The sequence below is a fragment of the Motacilla alba genome, chromosome 8 (genome assembly GCF_015832195.1).
Source record: "Motacilla alba alba isolate MOTALB_02 chromosome 8, Motacilla_alba_V1.0_pri, whole genome shotgun sequence".
Taxonomy (NCBI): domain Eukaryota; kingdom Metazoa; phylum Chordata; class Aves; order Passeriformes; family Motacillidae; genus Motacilla; species Motacilla alba.
This window is the reverse complement of record NC_052023.1, coordinates 94,215-119,235: the sequence shown is the minus strand read 5'-3', so window position 1 is coordinate 119,235 and position 25,021 is coordinate 94,215. Positions and strand designations below refer to the sequence as shown.

The 25,021-nt window shown below is 38.7% G+C and overlaps 1 protein-coding gene across 3 annotated transcripts in view; it reads right to left on the bottom strand.

The window, feature by feature from the left end:
• Nucleotides 1-297: 297 nt before the first annotated feature.
• Nucleotides 298-25,021, bottom strand: part of SLC44A5 (solute carrier family 44 member 5) — a 67,632-nt gene continuing 42,908 nt past the window's right edge. For all 3 annotated transcript variants that reach the window (XM_038144306.1, XM_038144305.1, XM_038144304.1), the window contains exons 9-22: nt 24,785-24,868; nt 22,083-22,195; nt 21,529-21,660; nt 18,693-18,792; nt 15,716-15,808; nt 14,695-14,782; nt 12,810-13,072; nt 11,687-11,781; nt 11,208-11,311; nt 9,895-9,968; nt 7,992-8,062; nt 6,818-6,906; nt 6,117-6,201; nt 298-5,343 (exon numbers count right to left, since the gene is read on the bottom strand). In XM_038144306.1, the coding sequence (XP_038000234.1) occupies nt 5,231-5,343; nt 6,117-6,201; nt 6,818-6,906; nt 7,992-8,062; nt 9,895-9,968; nt 11,208-11,311; nt 11,687-11,781; nt 12,810-13,072; nt 14,695-14,782; nt 15,716-15,808; nt 18,693-18,792; nt 21,529-21,660; nt 22,083-22,195; nt 24,785-24,868 (1,504 nt within the window). In that variant the 3' untranslated portion in view covers nt 298-5,230. The remainder of the gene's footprint in view (nt 5,344-6,116; nt 6,202-6,817; nt 6,907-7,991; nt 8,063-9,894; nt 9,969-11,207; nt 11,312-11,686; nt 11,782-12,809; nt 13,073-14,694; nt 14,783-15,715; nt 15,809-18,692; nt 18,793-21,528; nt 21,661-22,082; nt 22,196-24,784; nt 24,869-25,021) is intronic.

The window sequence follows — 25,021 nt, the reverse complement described above, 5'->3', positions numbered from 1 at the left end:
CCAGCGCAGCCCGAGCCCCGCTCCGCCCCAGCGCAGCCCGAGCCCCGCTCCGCCCCAGCGCAGCCCGAGCCCCGCTCCGCCCCAGCCCCGCTCCGCTCCAGCGCAGCCCGAGCCCCGCTCCGCCCCAGCGCAGCCCGAGCCCCGCTCCGCCCCAGCGCAGGCCGAGCCCCGCTCCGCCCCAGCCCCGCTCCGCCCCGGCGCAGCCCGAACCCCGCTCCGCCCCAGCGCAGCCCGAGCCGCGCCCGGCAGAGCCCGCCCCGCGCAGCCCCGCGCAGCCCGGCGCAGACGCACTCCGGCTTGTATCGAAATCTTTATTAGAACAATCCCCAAGAACTGTGAAACGGTGAAGTAACAACAGAATTAAGCACTCCCGTTATCAAAGATATTTAAACAATAGGATTCTATTTCTGCATAGCAGAAGCAACAGGATTTAGAGCTCAAATCATCATGCTCGTGTTAATTCGGTTTTGACAAAACAATACAATCTTAAGAATCATATTAATGAAACCTACCTTTCATTTTTTAAACCTCACAGAGCCATTTTTATGGCTTTAAAACTCATTATTTGAGACAAATGCATGTGGACATTTTGTAGCATAGAGTAACAGACAATTTTAATACTAATAGCACTAGTGTTACTTGAACATGAAGAAACACTCATTTTCTAATTGTTTACAGTGCAGTAGAAATTACAAATTACCCCAAAAATCATTGCCTGTATCAAAAGTTTAAAAATTTAGAACAATTTATAAAACAGTTGCAGAATAGGAAATTATCAGTCTTGAAATGGAGAAGGAACCTTATGCTTATAAACACACAAATAGGTGTATTACAGTAATATATATGTATTTTTAGCTTTATTCCTTCTGTTGTAAGTAGCAAGAGCCCAGTTCTACCCACAGTTACACAGGTACAATACACATGATCATTGTAAACAGAAAGCAGAATAGGCCCTACTCAGAAGTCCACTATACCACAAATTAAAGCTATTTTAAAAAATCTACTGTATAAAAAATGGAACAGTCTTGCATTTTTTCATTTATTTGCAACACTATTGTTATGTTTTCTCCCAGACCACACCACAAATTTTCATAACCTCTCAACAGCAAGTGTGCTGCATCACACAGTGCAAAACCACATCTGACATCCTTACTACAGATGATTTTTTGTTAGTCAATTTGAAATAAAGTGTTGGTTTTCCTCTCTAGCCTTATCTGTTTTGTAGTCTACATGGTATAAATGAATTTCAAAATGTAAGCCAGGTAAAGTAACAGCCAGTAAGGCACTTTGTCTGCAAGGATACAGCTGTCCAGGCTGAGCAACTGGTCAAAGGGAGACATTCTGGGTTACTCAAAAACAGTCAGTTTATTCTTCATAACCACTTCTCTGACAGCCCACTTGTGGAAGAACGCTTACTGACAATTGAAGAATTAGCCTGACATTGCATCCACCAAAATATTTTTCCTGTTCTACAGCAGAACATGCAATAGTAAAATATTTCATAAAATACTAACATTTAAAAGAATATTCAGCATTCTTGGATCACCCAAGAATCATCTGCTGAATACTGTTTGGAAAAAAAATCCTCATCAGAAGAAATGATCCTATCTTCTTGTTTCTGTGTTTTGTTTCCATGGGGTTTTTTTGTTGTGGTTTTTTGTTTTTTGGGTTTTTTTTTGTTTTTTTTGTTTTGATGGTTTTGTGTCTATGTGTGTGTGGTGGTTTTTTGTTGTCTTGTTTTTTGGGTTTTTTTGTGGGTTTTGTTTTTGTTATTTTTTTGTTCTTACAAAATTTGAAGGCTTGACATTAAAACTTTGGTATAAAACATGTAAATGAAAGCCATTCAGTAATATGCTTTAGGGAGATACAATGAATCCAAACCAAACTAAACAAACATGGATGTGATAGCAGGTGTTTTCTACTGTCTTGGTTTCTACATTCTGCTTGTTTGTGATCTTGAGAACGGTTTGTTTTTTTCCTACTCATGTAAAAGGGTCTTTCTTCAGATCCACCTGCTTTTCCACAGCTCCTCCCAGGGAGAAGGTGCCTGGCACGGCCCCGAGTGGTGCCCCGGGCAGCCCAGGAGGCTGCTGGTTCCGGGCCCTCGCACGCCCTGCGTCAGCAGCGCCGCGAGCCCAGACCCGGCGCGACCGGCGGCACCAGCCCTGGCGGGCTCAGCAGCAAAGCACGTGGCATTTCCTACCGTGTTCCACTCTCTACAGTAAAAAAAGGAATTTGTAATTTCGTGCTAAAGCAAGCAACAAAGGAAAAGTCCAAATCCAAAAATCTCAACATTAGTACCTCCTCTGTGGTGTGCATCTGCAGACTCTGGCCCACAGGCTTAATTAGGAACCATTATAATCAGATAGTCTTGAAACATCTTAGGTGAACCTTTCCCAAGTAAATATTTGCATTCATTTTGACTAATTATTAGCAATTTATTTCTAAAAAGCCAATTTTAATATTAAATAATTACTATTTACTGAATTTATTGGTTACAAAATCTACATGGTATTGCTTTGTATTTTCACAGTTCTCATAATTACATCGTAAGAAAATGGCTTTTAAATTTTCTTCTCAGAAATGATGATCAGTTACATTCTAAATACTTTCACAAAATAGTGAGAGGAGCAAATTTATACATATATATAATTTTTACCATATATAAATAATAATACAATTTAAAACTTTCATTTTTAGAAATTCCTTTAGTAAATGCATAGGTTTGTTACAAAAGTTTTCTAATCAAATAACTGTATACTATTTCTATTATGTTTTATTCCTAGTAAACTCTCTGGTTACATTCATATGATAAAAAAGCAAGCTATATTCAGAAATATGCCTTTTCAATTGAGCTCCCAGTAAGACACTCAAGTCCAGTAGAAATATAGATTATGTAATGCAGTTTCTTTAGCTGAAAATTAATCAGTAGCATTAAAATAAAATTTAAAAAAAGCTTTAGAACATGGATTGTAACAAGACCAACAGCTTCTTTAATCACAGAATGGTTACACATACCCCCAAAAGTTACTGACTTCGCTCTCAAAAAATATTAGAATCACAGGAGGGGGTTTGTGTAATCCATACCATGCACATAATGAGAAAGGAAGGATGATGATGATGATGATGATGATGATGATGATGATGATAATGAAAAACTTAATCTCTCAGGAGTCCTTTTTTTTTTCCAAAGGTGGGATTCTCAGTCCTTTCTAAAAGCCAAGTTTCCTCTAGGGTATCTCAGGAGGGGTTAACCTATCTAAAATCTAAAGGTGCCTATAATCAGTAGCTACATTTGAAACCATGTATCTTTATTTTACATTATTGGAGTCCTAAACTGAACCCCTCATTTTCGCTTCAGGGAAAAGGGCTCCAGCATACATTGGACCAAAGAGAAAGCTTACAAGGATACTCCCACCTTCACCTCAGGTCACTGAATTTCAAGATCTTGCCATGCCCACGACTGCAAGGATGTGGATGGTGGTCGCTTGTACATCAACACGACCCCTATGGCATGAAGGACAGTATTACTGCCTTTGCAGTGATCACAGACATCACAAACCAGAGCTGTAAGTTAGAGAGCAAAATCACATTGGGATGTAGATGGTCAGTAAACTTTCCCCAAAAACTTGCCTTCAAATCATCTGGAAAAGAATTTGCACTTCTTTTTGTGACACCAATGGACATCTAGGGTTAGAAAAGTATTTCCAGGTGCTAAACTCCTGTCACAGAACTGGCAAATGTATGGCACATGGCACTCCTGGAAAGTGCTGGAACAACTTCTTCAATGCACTGGAATCCATGAAAACTAGGGGCAGGTCTCAGTATGGCTGGCACCTTGGCTCCCCCAGGAGACTAATAAATTAAAATCTTTTTAGCTCTGCCTTGGCAGTAACATAAACTCTCCAGTGTTAAGACTTTTTCCATCAGCAGAGCTGTTACCTAATGGCAGTGACAGTTCCACTACTGGGAGGGTCATAAATCACACTGAATGTTAATGAGCTTTCTACCAACAGGTGTATTAAAATACAACTTTGTACTAATGACTGGGAAAATTTAACAATCAAAAAGCAAACTAAATCTTTCAGAGCATCTCTCAGTAGTTGAATAATTCATCCTGTACCATGAGAAGATTTGAGTTCAATGTCCCAGTACCTTACTGTGTGAGCCACTGGGAGCACAGAGACGCACAGGAAGTGCAGCCCTGGCCCTCTGCACCTGCACAGTCGTTCCAATGGCTTGGTAGGAGCCCTTCTATGCTAGGCAGAGGCAATGGAACTCCTTGTGCACACACACAGAGCAAAGACTTTCATTCAATGAAAAAAAGGACTGCATTTAGTTTTCCTTTCAGTGAAGCCCAACTTCCTTGTAACACAGAACACAATCAGAGACTTGTCAGGGATAGGGGGATATTAACATATGTGCATCTCTCTTAGACATCAGCTAAAAATTATACATTCACCATCTTGTACCAGATGAAACCTCATTTGTGTAAACCACAAATCACTTCAGCTGCAGTGGGACCTTCTCTCAGTTATATAATCTTTTAAGCATAACTCCCAGAAAACTTCACTTTAAACAGTATCAACTTAAATATTTTAAGACTACCTTCTTTGGGATCTGCAGGGTACCATCCTGTCTTAAAAGATGCAGTTGTGGATGTGATTAAAATATCACTACATTTTTCAGAGTAGGGAATCATTAATGCATGTATAATCACAGTTTAAATAGCTGCAAACCAGCTTGTACAAAAAAATACAATCATAGCACCATATTTACAAATTTAGTACCATCTCCTCATTAACTGGAGTCTCAAACTATCTTTTTTATGGCTAATTAGGTTATACGTTAGTGCTTTCAAAAAATTGCCTGAATTTCTTTTACAAATATACACTTATAAGAAACATTATCAAAACTGCTGTCATCTAAGGCAGCAACTTGTATTACAAAAGTTATTAAAACATCATTATACACTTATAAAAGTTTTAAATTTACATTTTCCTTTTCATAGGCACTCTATAAACTAAAATGTGGCCTTGTTTTCACAGCTGTTAGTTTAAGCATTTAAACTAGTTAAATGTTATCAATGTTGCTCTTTCTTTTTTATATAAGCAAAAGGAAAAAAGAATCACCCATTAACCAGAAGCATCATTTACAGTTTTTACTTTTGCCTACTTTATACACGTTTTGCTTAAAAGTGACACTTTTTGATGTCGAGGTTTAGCGTTCACTATCCCGCTGCCTTCTTAGGGCTTAATTTCTTCTTCCCTAGAATTCGGTGGAGGCTAGCTGACATGAAGTAGGGTTTTGCTGTAGATCCATCATTTCTTTCAAGGTCTTCACCTGAATTCACACAGCAAAACCAGTCAAAAAAGGAAACAGCAGTACAACCGCACACAGAGAGACACAAAGAGAATTGAAAAAAGGATAGAGCAATAGACCCAACATTAAAAGAAATGCAGCCACGGTAATTTAGCTTTATTATTAAGTTGATGAATGACATTATAAAATTTCTATTTTCTTAGACCACAAGAGGTTTTACATGATGCAAAGACACAAACATCTTGCTGTTTTTTAATGATAGCAATAGATCCCTTTTATTCTCCAGATCTTTGGTTTGGCAGTATAGGTAGAAATTTTCAGAAACTCATTCCTTCACTAAACCCTGCTATTTTGGAAATCTCTTGCAAGAAAATGTGTCAGAAAGACAGCCATGTAGTTAAGCACTTTCTAAAACTGGACCATTTTTCACTGCCTAAGATAAAGTTCATTTGAGAACTTGTTGCTGTGAATTAGTAATATTCTATCTGATCTATTGTTCATTACTTAATGGGAGCGTGGGAAGTAGAATTTCTGTGGGAAATTTAAGGAAAAACAAAAGCCAGATATTTCCATAAACCATAAAGCTACCTTACACTTCTTAAAGTAATTAAATTTGAACACTAAAGCATGGAAGACCATATCACAGAGCCAATATGAAAAGAAGAAGCTTATAACTTTTCATACAGTTTGCTAGTCTGTCACCAGACTTCTGTGTCTGGAAGGATGGATAAGGTGATTTTTTAATCCTCTTTCCAAGACTTGCAGATATTACTGCAAGAAAATGTAGTACTCACAAAAGCAGAGGAAAAGCGTGTCGACACACATTGCATAGACGCTGAAGAACCCGTGTGCAACTAGGTAGGAGCCAATGATGACCGTCTACAAAAAACAAACCACAATAAAACCCCAGATTTCTTTCAGCACCGCTGTGGCAGTATTAACACAAGTCAGAAGCCTAGTCTGCTACGCAAATTTAGAAGAATTTAATGTCAGCTCTGTATTTCTTCCAAAGGTTACTACTGCTGTGGACAGGGATCACAGGTTTAAGATACTGCATCCTAGCTTAGTTTTCCAGCTGGAATAGCTCCAAACTGAAATTATTTCAACCTCTGAGAAGAATATATGCCAAGAATATTCTGAACTCATTCAAGAACCACTCAGCCTAGAGATGTTCTGAAGTTTAAGGGGGGGCCTACAAAAGGAGAGAAAGATGCATTGTAAGTCCCTTCCATTAGAAGCCATACTGTCATCAGTGTCTTGCTGTCTGGGAAGTCTGAGGAGATGTGAAGCCTAATTGTTCTGAAGATTCAGAGTCATTGCAGTGCCACTTCTGGCTGAAGGATCCCAAGGACTGGAGTGCAGCAGCTCAGTCCTCACTTGAGTAGATACTATGCCACTGAGATGCTGACCAAAGAAGCTGTTACCAGACCATGCCCTGAGTATTTGACCACCTTGAACTGCCCCAAGCATTCAGGAAATTAAATGGTTGCCTTACCAACAAAGGTACCCAGTAGTAATTTAGCATTGGCACTTCCTGTGCAAAGACTGGTATTCTCTGTGTGAAGAAAAAGAATGCAAGAACACCTGCAAGAAGCACAGGCAATTAGTTATTCCCATGCTAGCTCTGATTTCCCAGGATCTAAAGAATGGATAAAACAGACAACAGATCCAAGGCTGGTTTCAATAAAAGTTTGTAAACAATACATTCTTCATTACTAATTATCTAACAGAAGAGATATGTAAATTAATCAATTACCATAAATATATTAATGGGCCCAGAAAGACTTTAATGAGTTGTTTTGTTTCACCATTCTAATGAATTTAACAGCAAAATTAATAAATACTGTAATTCTACAGTGATGACAAAATTCTTTATATCAGCTCTTGGTACTAGTTTTACTTTTGATTAAAATATAATTAATTAGTTAACTTTGAAAGTACACAGAATGCAAAATATGGGTATTTGTAAAACAGGCTTTTGAAAGTGCTGTGACAATTTGGAAAAACCACAACAGAACACTGCCAACCTGAATTTCTGAAAGTGCTTCATTTAAAAGATAGAAAAGCACTCTTCTGTTACAGAAAACCATGAATAGTCTACTTGATAACTACTCTACTGAATAATCTGCTTGATATCTACTGATAACAAAGAAAACCCTATAAGGATGCTAGAAACACCCTATTTCTTTTACTATGGCTTATAGATATAAGGGGCTCAAATACAGCAAAGCTTCAGGTCCATTCCTGCAGACCTGTACCACCACACCTGTAGGCAATTGTCTACTACCAGGTGAATCTCATTTGCAATTTTGTTCAGTTCTTACAAAAGGAGAACTGACTGTGGCTGACTTATTGGACATGAATTTGGTTTGATTCAACTATGATGCTGTGGCTGCAGAAGTCCATGCACCAGCCACACATTCAAAAGCTGTAAAAGCAATCATGGAAAAGACACTTTCAAGGCAAACCAAGTACTGAGCAGGGGGAAGAGAGGGAAAAAAATTGTTTTAGATCAATCTAGCAAATCCCAGAAACACAGAAACAGATTTCCAAATAGTCAGACCAATGAGAACCTCCAGCTGCTAACTAAGTACATATGAATATGGCAGGCATGCTCGTGGGTATCAGAAAATAGAGCATGCAATTTAGAAAACAAACAACCAGCTTACCTACACCACCAGCGACAAGGATTTTCCCCAGAAATAGAAGGAAGTCTGTAACTTTGTCCAGAACTGCAACCCTGTTTAGCAAAAGACAAATGAGACATAATTGTCACAAACCAGACATTTGTACTCTTTCTCCTTAAATCTATGGATAATTGCAAAGCATGACCAGAAGCTATCTTCTGCTGGTTTTACAGGCTGAAAATACAGCACCACAGACAGGCAGTGCTGAGACAGGTGTTGCTACAGCATAATCTCAGGAGACAGAAAAGCACTGAGCCTTTGTTGGGCAAGGCCTTAATGTAGCAATGCTGCTACAGGACTGACATGAAGACTATTTATTCCTCAAGTTGGTTTAAAAAAATCAACCAACCCAAAACTTCAAAAAATTTTTATTTCAGCCTTATTTCTAAGCGCACAGATAAGCCGGGCCAGAATAGGAGAAGTACACATCAAAACAAAAAGCCGTATTTATGTAGATTGCTGGTAGGCCTCCTTTTCACTCCATCTTTCATGACCTCATAATACGCCAAATCTACTATTTGAAGATATCATGGTACAACACGGAAGGCAGGAAACTTTTAAGTGGGAAGATAATCACAGATGAAAGAAGGTAGACAGAAAAGCAGACAATAAATCTGCAGCTCTCATTGAAGCACAGCAGGGAGTTTCTGCTCAATGTTCTGCCAGTCTGTCTTATCATAAGCTGCAGATAATGGGATGAAAAATTAACTTTGTATCATGAACCTCTTGACAGCATTGAGGGCCATATTACCATTATGGATATGGTAATACACAGTACTGACTACTGCGAAAAATAAAAGTTAAGAACTACTGAAGAGGCAAATCATCATTAACCTGTCAGAATTCAGATTTAGCAAAATACACAAAAACATCTTTATTTGAAACAACAGAATTATATGTCTAGCTTTTAACTACTGTTCTTACTGATTAAGAGCAAAATCATACAGGGCAGAGAGGTGATATTCTGTAAGGAAATGAAGGCAGCTTCTCTCTTCTATTGCACAGGCATTACTCAGTATGGACATCATTGTCCTGACATTAGTGCAGGGTAACACAGTGAAGATATTCCATCTCCCACCTCCAGTCCTTTCCTCTTCTTTCTTAAGCATAATTTCCACTTTCCTCTTCAGCCTTTGCCTCCATTTCCCTCCTCCTCCAGTCCTTCACTTAATGCTTTTAAACCACCTAACCAGTTTTACTGAGTCTATTGCTTGGTAATTAGATTGTGTAGTATTGCATCAATATGGCCTGCTCCTAAGTTATTCTCCCATTATGTTTTGATCTTACAGTAGCAAAGGAGGGGCCAGGAGCAATGAAGGAAAGTACTGATGAGAACAGGGAGTTTGGCAACATGCTTGGTAGTGGAGAAAAGGGCCAGGAAATTTCCAAGCATCAGAGGACATCAGGTTATGTTAAAGACAACCTTTTTGAATGGAAAGTATTTTGTCTTCTTTACTTCCACTCTCCGACCTCATAAGATTTCTGAATTAATCTGAAGACTTGGGTTTTTCTGCTTTACCCTTCTCAGACCAAGTGGACCAAAGCTCAAAACACAAACATATGACAGATGATGAGCACTCCATTCCCATCTATCTGCAGATCTCCTCTCAGAGGAGGCATTTTGGAGGCATTATTACAATGTACTGGGTACTTAGGAATTTAAACGACCAATCACAACAAACCCATGAGATTGCATCAACTCCGCATAGATTACTATACTGGCCAGCCTGCTGTTACACACTGAGTGTAAGAAGCGAGGGCCACCTTTGAGGACAGAAACAGCACTCAGTATTTGCAGAAGATATGGGAGAGGAAAGAAGTATGCCCACAGAGTGCAATAGTAGGAACTCCTGACATTTCCAAGGGCCAGGAGACAGTCCCTTACCTCACCACATTCCGCATGAGCAAAAAGAATGCTTCCTTTGCCGAGGTGCAGAAGTTTTTACCATATATGGCAATCTGTAAAACAACAGTGGCTGTTAAGTAATTTAAATAATTAGGATACCTTCTCACAAGCCAGGATCTATCTGCATGTAATGCATAGCTCTCCCTAATATGTGGCCTTGAAACTCAGATGAACATAAAACACTTTTCTCAGTCACCTGCTACTTCTCAATGTTTCCCATCAGGCTGGGACAGAATATTATCCATCTTTCCCCTTCAAATCACCTGGCGATGAGCATGCCACCCCTTGTGATCTCACAGGTAGTAGACTAAGTACTTAGTTTGCTAAGCAGAGCAAAAAAGGTACTTGTTGAGGGGTTCTTCTCCCTTTGCTAGTTACCTAAACTGGATTTATGTACAGTGGAAAAGAATAGACACTTGTAGAAGTGAAGCGAGCTGACCCCTGTAGTTATCTCCTTGGACCTGATGCTGCTTTCCCTGAAGAAGAAATCTGCATAAAATAAAGCAGGTAAAGTTATTCAGGAACAAAACTACTTCTTCCTGGAATAGTGGTCCACCAGGGTAAGATATACCAGAACAGCTCTCAGGTCAGACAGTTTATGAACTGTAAAGAAGATTGTCAAAAACACTTCCTCTTCAAGATGGCAAAAATTTTAAACATCAATTACATCAACACAGGTTGTAAAGGACCCACTACAGCCACCTCCTTTGAGACAAGAAGACTGTGACTGTACCATTCAATCACCAAAATTGCTTCCAGCCAGGACATCCTAGGCTGAAATCTGTGTATGTTAATTTATGTGAAAATTTCAAACTTCTCTTATCTGGAAGCTAAGAAGGCTTGTTTGAGAGAAATATCACTGATTCTGCTAGTAGAATTTGTGCTTTTAACTTCCAGGTGGAAATACAATCATCACATGCCTTCTGACCTCCTTATTCAACTACTGTCTCCAAACAGAAATGTCATCAACATGCAATATGAAACAAGCTAACATTCCTGTTGAAATCAGGATATCAATTATTGAATTACAGGGGCAGTTAACCAGTTATTCCATCCCTTCCCACTTATTTTGGTGGCAAGGGTGATGGACAAAGACAGGGAATAAAAAGAGGTTGAAATTAGAAGGAAAAAAAATCTTACTCTTTCATGGTAGAACCACACACACGTACTGAAAACTCCCATAAATCCCATTATCAGCAGATTCAAGTACTGATGGCTTTTGATGAACTAGTAGTGTCTAGGATATTTTAATGTCCTAGATAGGGGAGACAACATGTAGACACGGCACATACCATGATGTAGGCATTTCTGTTTATAAATTTTAAGAATTTTTCCAAACACCAGAAACAGCACTTGAGGCAGCAGAGTAGGAATCTAGTGAAGGAGTTCTGAGTACCTGAAAAGAGCAGGAGGGAGTACATCATACACAGAACTCATTAATAGTCTTCAGAATGTAGAAAGGTATTCAGAAGAAGACCTTAAATTGTGACAATATTTTTTTATTTCTAGGTATGGACTCTCTCTCTAACCAAATTTAACTCACTAGCTTTCAATTAGATCAGACTCATATCCCATCTGAACTTTGCATTAGGTTCCCAAGAACATAGACTTAGCTTGAGTAAATGAACCCAAATTTACTGGCTTCAAGAGAAACTACAATGGATAATGTGGAATTAGTCTCTTTTCCTTGCTAAAAAAACAGCTTGGGAAAGTAAAGAAGTAATTAAGCAAGGAAGGTCTTAACACCTTAGGGCAGATTAATAAATCTCACCTTTCAGTTTGTGATCCAGATATTCCAGTATTACTCTAATAAGCTGGACAATTGCAAGAATTAAGGCTCCAAATGCCAGCGAACCTGTATGGTATCTAAAAACAAAATATTTGACTGTTATGTCACACGTGTGCCTATGTACATGGATATATGTAGGCATATATGTATGTATATACAAATAAAATCAGAAGTGAAGGAAGGTCCGTTAGTGGGAATTACATAAAACTAATGGACCTTCATCCCAGTCCACCACAGAGGAACAGGATGAAGGCATTGCTGCTGCTGGTGTTTGTGAGTGCTGTGTCTCTCAATCTGTGTACACATGTTGTGTACATGTATTTCGCATGTGTGTCTACTGGGAACCTGCTCAGCATTACAATTGGTTGGATCTAGGGGCAGGGAGCTGCAGCAGCCTTAACCACCAGAATAACCACATCTTCCAAACTGTGCTAGCTGGATGGACTAGAGTTAGTTTTTTTCATAGTAGCTTGTGCTATGCTATGTTTTGGATTTCTGACCAGAACAATTATGATAACACCCCTTATTTTAGCCATTGTTGAGCAGCACTTGCACAGCACCAAGAACTGCTCTGCTCCTCACCCTGCCCCACTGATAAGCAGGTTGGGGGTGCATGAAGAGCTGGGAGGGAACATGACCAGGACAGCTGATGCCAAATGACCCCAGGGATACTTCACACTGTGCTGTGCTTGGCAGTAACAGCTGGTGGAAGGAGGGGTAAGAGGGGAGCATTTGAAGTTACGGAGTTTGTCGTTCCAAGACACTGCTACACGTGAAGAAGCCCTGATGTACTGGGGACGTGCCTGCCTGTGGGAAATGGGAACAAATTCCTTGCTTTGCTTTGCTTGTGCATGCAGCTTTCTTTTACCTATTAAACTGTCTTCATCTCAACCCACGTGCTTTTGCATTTTCAGCTTCAGATTCTCTCCCCCACCCCACTGTGGGGGAGCAAGCAGGTGGCTGTGGGGGGCTTGACTGCCATTGAGATTAAACCACAATGCTGAGTAATCATTTTTGTATAATATTCTAAGACTGGCTTCCCTAGATGGAAAAAAAGCATTTGTCAGATACATGACAAGGCTGACTGCCAGGTCCACAGTCTTACCGTATTGCTCGTCCAAATGAAGAGAAGAGTGGCCACAGTGGAATATCAGCTGGTTTTCGATAGGCCCAGTAATAAGAGGCAAAGGCACCAGCAAGGGTACACTGACCCAGTGCAATTGCAAAGTTCACCAGCCAGAGAAAGACAAAGGCATTGGCTAACTGGAAGATGAAGATGTACTTATGGTACAGGCTTTCTCCTCCATAAAAAGCAAAAGTACACTGAGCACCTGGGCACAGTTTAGTCACATTGGTTGTGTTAAAAGTCTAAATAGAAAGAAAAATAAACAATCATAAGCAATTAATTCTATATACATAGCCTCTGAAGTTTAGCAGGTTAATACAAATAACATAACTCTGCTTGATGTTCCATTACGTCATTCAAAACTGCAACACTACGTAAACTTTTTACATATTTAAGGATTCATATCAAGGATTTATGCAGTGTTCTGCAAAGGCTTAACTTCAAACTAGGTATTGGAAACAGGGCTGTTCACCACATCCCTGAAACTTGAATAAATGAAATTTGAATTTCAGGAATCTACTTTTAAGATATATAAATGCTTTGTTAAAGAAAATCTGCTCAATTAAAGCAAAAATAGAATTACTTGAAAACTAGAGGCCAAATTGGATGTTCAGGTAAATCACCATAGTTGAAACGAAAAATGGAGCTATGCAATTTAATATAAACTGTGGATGAGGTCACAACTTAGTTTATGTATCTCAGACTATTAAGAAAAGGAATAATCTTAACACTGAATTACTTTTCCCTATTTCTAGTATTCATTTCATGTATTTGCTTGGTTTGGACATGAAATGAAACCAGATCAATTCTAATTCCTTTATTTTGTAGTGTTTAGACATCAGCAGGGTGTGCATCACCACTGCAATACAATAAAATTTAATGCATCAGTCTCTGCTCACTGCCTTTTGTTCCACTGCTAGGTCCCTAGAACCAGCAGAGCCTGGTTCATGCTCTGCCCCTCCCTGCACACAGGGACATGCAGGGCTGAGGCCCCTCTCAGCTGGGGCTCCTCTCCAGGCTGAGCAGCCCCAGCTCCCTCAGCCTTTCCTGGGCAAGGAGATGCTCCAGGCCCCTGCTCAGCTCCAGGAGCTCCTGTCCCTGCTGTGCTGAGGATCCAGAGTTGGACACAGCAGCCAGAGGTGCCTCCAGGGCTGGGCACAGGGGCAGGATCACCCCTGAGCTGCTGAAAATGCTCTTCCTGAAGCACCTCTTGGCCCCCAGAACAAACTGCTGGCTCAGGGACAGCTGGTTGCCCACCAAGATCCACAGAGCTGCCCTTCAGCAGGTCACCTGCAGCCTGTGCTGGTGTATAGGGTTATTCTTCCCCTGGTGCACAAGATTTGATAAATATTTCTAGTTCTTAAAGAATCCTTAAATTCAAACCCACAGCCAAGTAAAAAAATTTTACTGAAGGCAAAATTAAAAAAAAAACAAGACAAATATTTTTGGAGCTTCATAAAGGTAATTACTGTGTCAGAAGAAGCTAAGCTTCTGCTTCAAATCATGGCTAGTCCCAGAGCAACTTTGAGGCACAGCTTTCAAAGTTTACTACTGCCTTCAGAAGACCAAAAAACAGACTCCTCACAAATTCAAGAACATCTTTCCAATAAACTTTTAATTTTGTCTCTTCCTTTCTCACCCTGTAAATTAGAATGCTAACATTTACAAGACAGTTTAGCAGAAAAACTAGTTTAAGTCTTTAAAATAAAAAAGTGTAACCTGAACATCAGGTAATATTTTCAGATTTAACATAGGGACTAATTATTTAAAACATGCACATTTTTTTACTAGAAGTGCATTTAATAGTGATTAAGAAATGCAGTTAGTATATCTTGCCCTATAGGTAAATATTTGTTACACTTACCTCTGGGTCACAAGTCAGGTTTGCATACTTGCACAGTGTTTGATTAGCCATTACTTTATACACAGGTTCTCCTGATGTGGCCAGAAAACTGAATGAAATATTTTAAGGAGGAATCACAGAACTGTGGTTTTTGAGCAACTTAGGATTCTGCAGTGGGTAACCACTACCTCTAAAGAACTTGTGTAGATAACAGAAAAACTGCTCTTGCTCTGCAGAGATATAGCTGAAGGGTTGACAAACAAGACCAAGTACTCTCGTTACTTAGAGAACTACTGCAAACTCATACCTGGAGCTGCAATAACCCCTTACCAGAATGGGCAGGGTGCATAACATTGAAAACCATCCCCATCTCTCCTCCACATCTTTGACAAGGCAGATTAAGCAGTAGTTCTTGTATTTTGGTAGAAGTAGATACAGAGCATAAGGATGAATTAACACTGCCCTGAACAGCAGCAACTGACACTCTTTGCATATGAAATAACAGCTGGTTTTTAATCAGCAGTTTTCCCCTTTTTTAATCCTTACCAAACTCTTGTTGTTGAGCAACAAACAGTGATTGCTGTTAGGCAATTCAGAGGAGATAGTACACTGTATATTCTCTCACTCCTTTCTCATATTTTTCTGAACAAAACACATACATAACCCATTCCACCTCCAGTTTACTAAGAAACAATTAACACCAGACCTATGGAGCACACAGCACATTAAAGATCATATTCACTCTTCACTGAGGGCCCTTTTCACCCCTAAGAGTCAACCTTATGCAGTACACAAGGCTTTGCACGATCCCCCTGCCTTGGCCTGACTTTGAGTCCATTTAAAAAAAAAATTCTAATAAAATCACTGTCTGGTTTGTGCATCACATGTAGATGTGCAGTGCAGAAGACTGCATCAGAAGAGTAAGTGCTAAGGGAGCAAATAGCCTTCTTAATATTAATTAATTAATGTGAATGAGCAGAAAATTATCTAGTATTGGAGACCAGAAAACTTGCACCAGATAGGTACACAGACAGAAGGATACACAGCTGTCACAGCCCAGTAGGAAATACAAATTGCAATGAGTAAGAAGGTGACGATTGGGTAGAACAGTGTAGACATTATATAGCCAATTGCCCTATAAAAGAAACAAAATACATCAATAACTGTAACAATTCCAGAAACTAGCTTTTTATCAGTCCTCTTCTAGCAATTTTACTTTAAGAACCTTGTTGACACTCATAGCATAACCTAGTACTGGGATCTCACAATATTGATGGAATTTTTTTCTTATGTCTTCAAACCTTGACTTTGTCATTTCTACCACTTCACTTTTATCAATGGTACTAGAGTGAACTTTTTCCATTTGCCATGTTCCAGCCTGTCTTCTACTGTCTCCTTCTTCATGATGGCTTCAAAGATCTATCTCTTTCCAGGCCATTAACTGATTTCCATGACATTTTCTTGCCAACTGCTGCAGACCCATTACATCCTTATCCCACTCTGCTCATCCTGTGTTCTTCCTTCACTCCTACAGACCTGAAACTACCTTTTTCTAGTTTGTATTTGACAACTCTGTTCCCAGCAACTTTCCTGCCTTAAGTGCTAGCTATGTAGGGGCAGACAGTCAACTTGCCTTTGCAATGCCAGGACAGACTGACACCTTCCTGCACCTATGTGACTTTCCTTGCACATGCTGTAGATAAGTGGTGCTCACCTATGACTAATGGAAGGCAAAATGAATAATTGCCTTTTCCTGTTGACAGCTTAGAGAACTTCTTTTAGTATCAAGGCATATGTAGACTGATACTCTACTGCTAATTCCTGTGGCTAGAATGTGACTAGTGGCAGGAACTTGAGCATGCTAGTTCCCACCCTGCCAGGGACTCATTCTATTTGTTTTATAGGATGCAGTTTCCAGACAGCAAAAGGAGGAAAAATTACTCAGTTTCTGAAGGTAAAATATTAAATGCTGGGGGGAATGCAAGGAAACTGTCATCTGCAATCCAGAGGTTTTGAGCCAAACATAATTGCTGTCTCAGCACAGAGACAAAAAAGTCTATTACGAGTCACACAGGAGGACACAGACGTGTGCTGCTTGAGAAATAATCACAATAAATTAGCTGTGTTCAGTTATTGGTAAGCCTCTTAGTGTTGCAATAGGACATGAAATAAAACAACATGCACGCTGGAACCTCCGAGGTAAAAAAAGGGAAGTTTGTTTCTCAACCTCGATATCTATAGAATTGGAAAAGTGACCCTGGATTGGAGGGTGACAGTGCCACCTCTCCAATGACACTGGTCAAATCAACAGTCCATCAAATTTCTCCTCCTCCAGAAAGGAATGCAAAACAATCATTATTTACATAAAAGTGCATGAGAACTCTATTACAAAAATGTAAATATCTGAAGGCTTAGAAGAACTTAGAACAGGGTGACATCTTAGTTACCATTAAGACCATGCCGTATTATTCCAAAACACTGATTAACAACTCTTGTTTCTAATTATGGATTTCAAGTCAATTATTGGCATTGTAACTGTAATATTTTTGAAAATGTAGCTAAAAGGTATTGAAAAACCTAATTTGATTTCCAATCATTAGCACCTTATTTTTTATCTAAATGCATGACCTGGTCTGTTAGGTTTACAGTAATTACATACAGTGTTTCATCTCATCCATTATGCATGAAAGCAAAACGTTCACCTTCAAGTGACCTTTCCATGCTGCTGGAAAACTACAGAATGATATTACTAATCAGCAAGAAGTTTATGAACTTTCTAAAATCCTTCCACCTGTCAAGGTTGTGAACAAAGGTTTTGAAGAATGTTAAAAGTGTTCCTGGATTTTAATGAATGGGAATTAAACAGTATAATTTAGTGCTGCCTAAATTAATTGCTATGCTCTAATTGCACAGTAGCATAAGACAGGAAACAGATACCTGGCTAAATGCAGAACTCCTTAATCCCACGACAAAAATCGCAAATTGTGATTCCTGGGAACCACAACGGCAATAAGAATGGCAGAAAACCACAAGCAAGTGCATATAGATGAACTCAGAGCTAATGCCATGTGCTCTGAGAAACAGGCATGCTTTCAGGACCTATGAGACCATGGCCTATTTGCAATGAAACCCAAGGGCCTGACATTTTAAGTCAGTCAGTTATAAGTCCATTTACCCTTTGTAATACTCCAAATTTAAAAAATCCAAACTCCAAAACAAACCAAAAACAAACAAAAAACCCCTAACCAAACCGAACAAAGAAAAAATAAACCCAACGAAAAACCCTAATAAAACCAAAAAAACCCCACTAAGTGTTCCGTGTAAAACAGGAACCACTGTGAACAAAGCCTATGCAGATTTCAGGAAACACAGAACAAAGAAGTCCCTTAGGCCCTGAACTCTCATATCCTGGTTTGCTTTCTTCTTTACTCAGAGCTAAAAAGACATATCTTAGACTGCATCCTCTTACAATGTCTGGTCACAGAAGTCTCTTTTTCTCTCTGCAGATTTATGCCTGTCCACACAGAAGTTTGATTGGACCCAGTAGAATCTCCTAGTCTTTCCTAAATAGAAGCCACAGCCAAAACAACACCAATCCTCTACCACTAGTATATGACTGCAGGGACAATCCAATGACAAAGAAAAGTTGGCACTTACAGGTCCCAGGCTCCTATAAACAGTATAGCAAACTTAGATTTTCTGCTGAGACACTATCTTTGCACTAAGGGTATGTGGTAAAATCAACAGTGTATGTACTCTTAAGGTAAGAAGCAGAAAGATAAGAAATACCTTATTTTAAAAGAGAAAGCTCTATTAAGCATAACCTCATTAAAAGGTAACTGATATTCCTTGAATGCCTCCCGTGAATTCCTTGTTGAACCTGATTCATTCAACAAATGCAGTGTTGCATTTTAAACCCCAATTTTCTGCCCTTGGTAGGGCAAGATGGAGTTCAAGAAGAGTGTGCTCTAGGGATCATTCAATAAAATTCAACATATATTCAAATCAGACCAACATACCTACTACCTTCCTTCAACAGTGCAATAGCAATCCGAATCCGATTTCTTAGGAAGATCAGCATCAATATGATTATGACCTCAACAACACAAAGTATTATCACTGTAAACAAGCAAATAAAGAAATTAGATTTATCAAGAACCAAACTGATATGCTGCTTCTGTAATTTTTTCCTTGTAATTTGAACTATTGTTCATGAACTCTGTAAAATTCTTTGCCTGAGCAGTTCTTTCTCCAACTGCAGCTGCCAAACTTCAATCCCATTTCATAGGTTTTTGAGTCCCATTGAACAAAGATTCTATACGCAGCAAGTTAGTCAGAATGTATACGATCCTGATACTTATATTTTTAACAGAAAAATGGAATATATAATTCCCAGAAAAAGACAAAAATTAACTTCGATGTGACTGCAGCATCTAGCCTTAGGTACAGTTCATCCTTTACAAATTATACTTTCCATAAACAAGAAATTTGCTCATAATACAAGCATTTGTTCATGCTATACTGTTGCTCATTTGTAGTATTTAGATAATAAAAAATAGGAGGTGAAGAGTGAAGTTTTTCATGGAGAGTGTATTTTTCCTAATCTACATTTTTCTAAAACATAGATGTACTAAAATCAAAAGGCTTGTTTGAGTATTAACCTGGCATGAGCTCCTTTCACCTCATTTGAGTTTAAAAAAAAAAAGAGATTAAGATAGGACCATCCTGGTCAAATTACTTTCACCTTCCAGTTGTGTTGCTGGAATCATGCTCTGATATTAGAGAGCTGAGAGCTCTAAATAAATCATAACTGATTTCAGTAGAGTCTGCTTCTGTCTGCTTTCTATTCATGTTGGTTCAAAACCTAGTTCTGCAGTAGAAAGTAGAAAGTAAGAAAATTCTGGGAACTTCATCTAGAGAAGACTGAGTCTTCAATGCCTGAAGCACACATCCTCCGACTCTGAGACATATCCATTTATTTTTGGTGCTTCAGATCATTAGACAACACTTAAACCAGCCCAGTAGGGGCAGGTTATTGCATGCAGCAGGACCTGTGTGCTCCAGCTGGAACCAAGAAGTTCTGTGGAGGGAGAGGAAGACAGAAGGGACAGTACCCTTAAGTATCCAAAAACTTATATGAAGGTCTGCAAAGGAAGATGAGATTTGGCTTTAGGTCCCACAGCTCAGACATGGTCTCAGAATATCAGACCCAATAGTCACGGAGGATGTTGAATTGCAATCCCAAGTATTACCCCTGGCAACAGAACTGCAGGTGGCAAGTGACTGCTGTGGTGCTAAGAGCCACAGACCTTGTTCAGAACAAAGTTTTTGTTAAGTACATTTCAATGCCATTTTCCCATGAAGGACTATATAAACAGGTTTCTTTAAACCTGGTCTCCTTCCAATTTGGCTCTGTTAGATTAATGTACTTGTCCAAAACATTGTGAAAAAGGCAAGCAATGTCAGTACATTAAGAGTTATAGACTGGGACTCTGACTATGTTTTCTTCAAGGATATGCAACTATTTAATTTGCTGGGGGTTTTGGAAAAGCAATTTAATTCTTGAGTACCGCAATTTACTCTTGTGAAAGTGACACTAAACTCTAGGTAAACTATACACTGGCTGCTAAGAATTAGGCAGGGGAAGAGCCCGAAGAGTTACAGGGAAAAAAATGCATAATAAAGTCCTAATATTCTCTAGGGAGAGCACACTAAAAAGCTTTACCTCAACAATATATATAGAAGATGCCTCATAAGCTCAATGATCCAATACAGAAGTAAATGAAGACATAAAGAAGAGACAGGAGATTTAAGCAGTAAGCTACTGTTCTATTAATTTAGCTACCAATAGGGAGAGGCAGTGTTTTTGGTCATGATCCATTCATCATCAGTTAAAAGTCTATGTGTCTTCTAACAGAGCGGTAACAGGAGTGCAAGTAATATTCAACAGTTATTTTTTTCCTCTTCTGCTCCTCCTTTCTTGGGGGGGGGAATGTGTATGCTGCAGGTTGTCTTGTTCCAGTAGGATTTTGTTTAAAATGGTTCATTCCACAGTCTTAGATCAGACTCCAAGAAAATTCAGAGACATAAGTGTAAACTGAAAGGAGACATCATCGTGGTCTTCAACATCCTCACAAGGGCAACTAGAAGGGCAAGGTACCGATCTCATTCTCATGACCAGTGACAGGACTCGAGGGAACAGCTAGAGCTCGGTCAGGGGATTTAGGTGGGAGATCAGGAAAAGGTTCTTCTTAAGAGTCAGGCACTGAACAGACTCCCCAGGGAATAGTCATGGCCCCAAGGCTACCAGAGCTCAAGGAACATTTGGACAATACTCTCAGGCACAGGGTGGGATTGTTGGAGTGTCCTGTGCAGGGCCAGGAGGTAGACTTGATCATCCTGATGGGCCCTTTCCAACTTGGCATATTTTATGATTCTAAGACACAAAAGAAGTGTAGTTATTAATGTGACTTATTAATCTCATTTCTGGGGCTCTCAAAGAGGGAGAAAAAATAATCTGAGAAAGAAAAGTACCTTTCCTTGTGCAACTTCATCATGATGAACTTAATTATTGCCTTCTGCTTTCCCCATGGTGAAGACTGAACACACAGAATGCTCATAACAAAAGATTTTTTCACTCTTATCACTAGTGTGATTGCATTATTTCCCCTTACAAATATACTAGCCTCCTTAAAAAAAGTATATTTTTACACAATACAGAGAAAGGGAATTCTGCTTTCTCCTCTGAGCAACATGTGTGGAGGAGGAGATTTACCAAGGCAGAAAGCGTATTAAGACACTGACTGATTTTCCTGAATATCCATTAACAGATACCAAATGTAAAAGGGCACTTACTAAATGCTAACCATGTTTGCCTCAGTTGCAGGTACACTTTGAAGTCTGTCTGGAATCCAATATCATAAACAGTGAGGTCAGATCCAGGTATTCCTTTAAGATGATCATACTCCCAGTAACAATGCCAGATGCCTTTTAAAAAACAATTAATAAAATAGGAGTGTGTATGAAGAGTGCAAAGACAAATTAAAAAAAATCTTACAAGCCAAATGTTTTTCTCTTCTATAAGCCTGTCAGGTAAGCAAAACCCAAAAATGCACCACCGTGAGACTAGCCAATTATGATATCCTATATATGGGAAAGAAATATCAGTACAAGTGATTACAGACTAAGCATACTGTGCATAGGTAATGCAGTTTATTACATCTGCTGCTAAGTATCAGCACAGCTGGATTCTTACTGCATTTGGCTGCCATTTATGTCTTTCTCACTTAATTGTGTCTAAAACTAGGCATTAATTCACCCAATTGTATCATTTAATTGAAGTAACTACTGATTTTCCAGACTTAAGCAGGAAGAAAAAACAGTCTCAGAGGCTAGAAAATTACACCTACCATAACCTATAATTCCAATCACACCAAAGATGAAAATCCAGAAGAGAACCCCAGCTGTGAACCTCAATAACACAAGGAACAGCAGACTCAGCATCATTGCAATGAACAGTCCACTAGAAAGTGAAGAAACAGAAACACAGGGAAAATGAGTGTAAGAATCTATCCACTTTCTTGCATTCCTGTTACTTCAAATAAGGGTCACTTGATCTCACATAATAGCATGATTTGTAAAAAAGTATTTCAAAATCTTCATTAGGAAATACATTCTCATGGCTGTTATCGGCCATTACAAACAAACAGCTTATATATGATGATCTCACAGGGCAGAGCTTGAAATGTTTATGTGTGTTAGGTTCTCAGGCTGGTTGAATGGGATTAATAGAATGCCTTTTTTGTCACTTACACCAGCTGAAAAACTCCCCGCCTTTTTCAGGCCACAGTCTAATCTACAGTACAGAAAGTTAAAGTGGAGGAATATCTATGTGTGGGGAAGATGCTGGTTTATGTCCTCCATAGAAAATCCCTGCTTGGAAAGAAAAATGTTAGTAAACAACATTCTAGAAGCTTCCTAGGGAAAAAAAAATTAAATTTAGGAGAAAACCATCAGGAGGTTAGAAGAACATAATTTCTACCCATCACTGCTACTACTAATCAGAAGAGGAAATGATCAGGGCACCATGATGCACAGAAAGAGCCTGTTGAGAGCCTTTCTATGGAGTCCATAGGAAAGACATCTAGAGTGCCTTCTCTTCATCAAGACAACAATATAATATAATGTAATGTAATGTAATGTAATGTAATGTAATATTTGTTTTCATTTTCTAGAAAGCAAGTCAGAAAGGAAAAAATTATTGCAAAAGGCTTTTTCACTCTGCATGGCTTTCTAAACAATTATGAAGAAAGCAATATGAATATTAATCCCATCGAACAAATATCCAGCTCAGATGCTTCAAAGAACATTTCATGTCTCATTATTTTTAGTAGGTGTTGCATGCAAATTTTGTATTAGTACAGACTCAAAAAAATTTAAACCCCCTTCTCGCCTGTGTTCAGTAACTTTTCTTCTGAATGTTCCCAGCTTATTTAGCCAATAACCAAAGCTAAAAAATGGGGCAGCCTGATAATAAAAAAATCACATCAGTTTATCTAGTTAAACTTTCCTAAGTTTGCCTTAAGTCCTACCTCTTTAATGGCTTCCTAGCCTGATGTATTTTCCCTTTCTGAATGATTTACTGAAATTCAGAATGTATTCTTCAAGAAAAGTTGTAGTTTTGGAGCTCCATCTTGAAAGCAGTAAATTACCTTTATCTAAAGTTATCTTTGGCTATACATGATTCCAAGTAACACCAAAACTGAGACCACAGTAACAACTGTCTTCAACAGACTAGTTCCCTTAAAATGAGGCTCAAAGCAGTAGTTCTTTTGGGGTATGCTAAAAAGACTACAGCAATTCCATATTTAAATTTTAATCCAGCCTCCCTTCAGTGTCAAGCCTTCACTGTCAAGAACTTCCCCCAAACTCTGGCACTTAAATATATTTGTCCAGAAATCATTTGATCTATGCTATCATTTGGTGAAAAGTGTGAAGAAAATCCTATCCAACTACTTTGAAGTGGCAACACTTCCTTACAAAAAAATACCATATTTGAAATGTGGAAACTTGCTTCAATATTTAGAATTTATTTTCAAAACAATGGTCAGTTCTCTGTCCAGTGTGTTCAGTGGTATCTCCTTTGAAAGAATTTGTATACCACAAGCCTGATTTCAGTAAGAGATAGAGAGACCCAGGCTTGCTGAATATCTGTGAGTTTCCTGCTACTAAATATTGTGAGCTGAGTATCAGACTATGAGAAAGCTGTCTTTCCACCAGTGACTGAACACCTTTAAAAGCTGACGGCTTGTGTTTCTGAACTGACTAAATACCTACATTATTATCTAAAGTATGTATTAAATACTGTGGATTTGCATTCAGGATTGACTAATGTATGCTTAACATGTACATGTTAAAGGCTCTCACCTGACGATGAATTCTGTCCCTGTTTAAATAGATCAACACACTAGTCCATCAAAAACCAATATTAATGGCTAGGAGTTCACAAATACTTACATATTTGCTTCAGCAAAGTAGTTACTTCTCTTGTTTTGGTGCTGCATTTTAATTAATTGGTGATTAATTGATAATAATTGCAATATAAAGTTAATACTGTTCAATAATTTTTTCTTGATGTTGCTTTGCCTGCTGCATTGGATTTATGGATTCATATTGAAATTAGGGATTTTAATGGGTTTAACTGTATATTGCTTGCACAAATTTAGAAACTATCTGTTTTATATATGTACTAGTGATACTTGGCAACTGCAACTGGCTTGAAAGTTAATTAAGTAAGATTTTTCAGTTTTGGAATTGCTACACACATGGGTGCTGCAACAGAACACTGCTCCTCCTGATTTTCTGACTGGCAGGACATTAAAAAGCTATTCCAGATCAACTGACACTCTATGTATGTATGCTCTACTAACTATCCTTACCTCATCCACAGAACCGTAACAACCTTATTATCATGTGAGATGAAAGGAAATTACAGTTGCTCCTTGAGTTTTAAAGTAGAACATGTACCAAATACATACACAATCTATTATTTTATTTCCTGCACATTCCAATATGAGTTTGGAAATACTAAAAGTACCAAAAAACCCCTTACATTAAAATCCAATACCAAGAAATGGCATAGTCTTCAAAAATTTTCATTCCAACTGATCTTGCATCCAGGACATTATTGATGCCACTGAGAAAAGAAAAATCAAACAAAAGCTTGCTTCAGGTAGAAAAGGAGAATTTATTTAAACAACAAATATGATCAGTAAAAGAATTTGAAATATCTTTGGTAGTGATAAGAGTATACTACAATTTTTCAGCTCCAGTTCTGTCACCAAGCCAA